Genomic DNA, 1,922 nt, shown 5'->3' on the forward strand with positions numbered 1-1,922 from the left:
GACATTGTTGAGTGCAGAGAGCCTTCAGCAGATGGCGCAAAACAGGGCACCAGCAAATGTAAACCGGAAGTAAAAGTCAAGATGGAGCACTTATCCTAATATGTCAGAGGGACTCAAGTGATGCTAAAGTTTTCATTTTTTTGTCATGAGCCTTTCATCTGGCTTTTAAGAAGTACAAGGAGACACACTAACATTGTTTTACACAAGTGTGCTTATAGAGTTTGATGATCAAATTAACTATTTTCTACATTTAGAAATTGAAAGTGTAAGAATACTAGTAATAATTATGCAAAATCCAAACACAGAAGAAGCAGTTTACAGATGGTAGATGTATTTGTTCAGAGAAAAATGAGGCGTTTTTGAACAAACAGGATATTCTTTTGAAGACCACATGACTCCACTCTCAGTTTAAAATAATGCTCACTAATTAAATAACAAAATTATGTTTTTTTTCTCCACAGGCTGCAAAAAAATTGATAAGGAATGGTGACTCATCCAAATTGCATATGTGCATCATAGTTTGTTTAATAAAACTCTTTTGTTGCTTCAATTTTTCTGACTGCTAGTGGTGTGGAAAAATGCAAAATAGATCCTTCTCCAGCCCATGAACTTCGCTATAGCCTCCATGTCACTGGTGGAATCCGCACAGCGATTCCTCACAGTCTGCTCCCAAAACATCTCAGAGTTGCAGAGCTGGTTCAGTCCAATTAGAGCACAAGACAACAAAAAACTGGAGATTTACATGTATATGTATATCAGTGTGCAAAATGCCTTTTTGAAAAAAAAAAAAAAATCAATTCTGTGCTCTTTTTTTTGAGGATTTCTTACCTTTCTGAATCTGTTTGAAACTTGTGCCAGAATTGTTGTATCTTTTAGCTCGATGTAAGAAAGGATTCTCAGCAATATGTCATCAGATAAACGTTCAAGGAAATCAATGTTTCCTTGACAAAGTAATATGGCATGTTCCAGGATCCTCTGTCCAAAAACTGTACCAACTTGTTCTATAGATCAGGAGTAGAAACACACAGCCTGGATATCAATTGTGAAAACCCAACTGAAGTGTTTTGGTGAGATAACTTGGTTCTATAACACTCAGGCAATATTGAGAGGTTTTCAGTTTAACATAATGGGAAATGTAACATGGAACTGAAGCCATCACAGAAAAATAATCTAATTAAAGACAGTTTACGCTGTAGCCTTTTGTCATGGAGGAAATCTTGGTGGGGTGTCTTTAGCTCTTTTGGTGGAGCACCTCTGGATTCAAGCCTCAAGGAAATCGTCCATGATCTCAATAACACCTGATAAAGGAGAAAAATAAAGACATGATGAAGCTCATTTTTGGTGAACACACTGACATTCACTTGAATGTTATGTTATTTGAAAGCGCTGATTGAGTGGCATACATTTCTGTTATATTTAACCATCACATTTAAAAAAAAAACATTTTGCTTTTACCATATCAGTCATTTCAAAACAAGCCTTCACTGGAAAGGCAAAGTCAAAATGTCTGGGAAGAAAGGAACCACTTAAAACCAGCTGGCTAGCTAACTTTGTCCTAATAAACTTGGCTACATTCAGTTAGGATAAATATGAACAGTGATTTTATCAACAGTTATATCAATAGAAACGCATACAAATACTCAACCTCATTTTTGGTAACAACAAGCTGGAAAAAATCTTTAAGAGGAGGTGGACCCCGGTCACTGATTTCAAAAAGTTGCTCCCCAAGCAAGGACGCCATTTTGGACGCAAAAACAATGTAACCATGACAACTCTAGAGCAACTGAAATTACTTTACACAAAGACGGAAATGTCATTTTAAATCGTTTTGTGTGATGTTGGTGAGAGTCGACGTGGGGGGAAAAGGTCGTAAAGATTATCTAAATTAAATTTACAATATACATTTATCATTGGAAATATGA

At 36.1% G+C, this 1,922-nt stretch overlaps 1 protein-coding gene across 1 annotated transcript; it reads right to left on the reverse strand.

Annotated features, from left to right (window-relative positions):
• Positions 1-500: 500 nt before the first annotated feature.
• On the reverse strand, positions 501-1,783 carry fbxo36a (F-box protein 36a). Its single transcript, XM_079354664.1, has 4 exons — positions 1,646-1,783; positions 1,190-1,298; positions 829-1,001; positions 501-693 (listed from the first exon to the last, which is right to left on the reverse strand). Exons 1-4 carry the CDS (start codon positions 1,739-1,741, stop codon positions 547-549), a joined length of 525 nt encoding a protein of 174 aa, XP_079210790.1. The 5' UTR covers positions 1,742-1,783; the 3' UTR covers positions 501-546.
• Positions 1,784-1,922: the final 139 nt, after the last annotated feature.

Source organism: Symphodus melops (assembly GCF_947650265.1).
Source record: "Symphodus melops genome assembly, chromosome: 10".
Lineage (NCBI taxonomy): Eukaryota > Metazoa > Chordata > Actinopteri > Labriformes > Labridae > Symphodus > Symphodus melops.

Excerpts from the sequence above, each read along its gene's own strand:
- fbxo36a (XM_079354664.1), bottom strand. The coding sequence starts at position 1,741 with ATGGCGTCCTTGCTTGGGGAGCAACTTTTTGAAATCAGTGACCGGGGT. Across the intron at positions 1,299-1,645 it reads TTGTTGTTACCAAAAATGAG|GTGTTATTGAGATCATGGAC; the intron begins GTTGAGTATTTG and ends CTCCTTTATCAG. Across the intron at positions 1,002-1,189 it reads CCATGACAAAAGGCTACAGC|AACAAGTTGGTACAGTTTTT; the intron begins GTAAACTGTCTT and ends CCTGATCTATAG.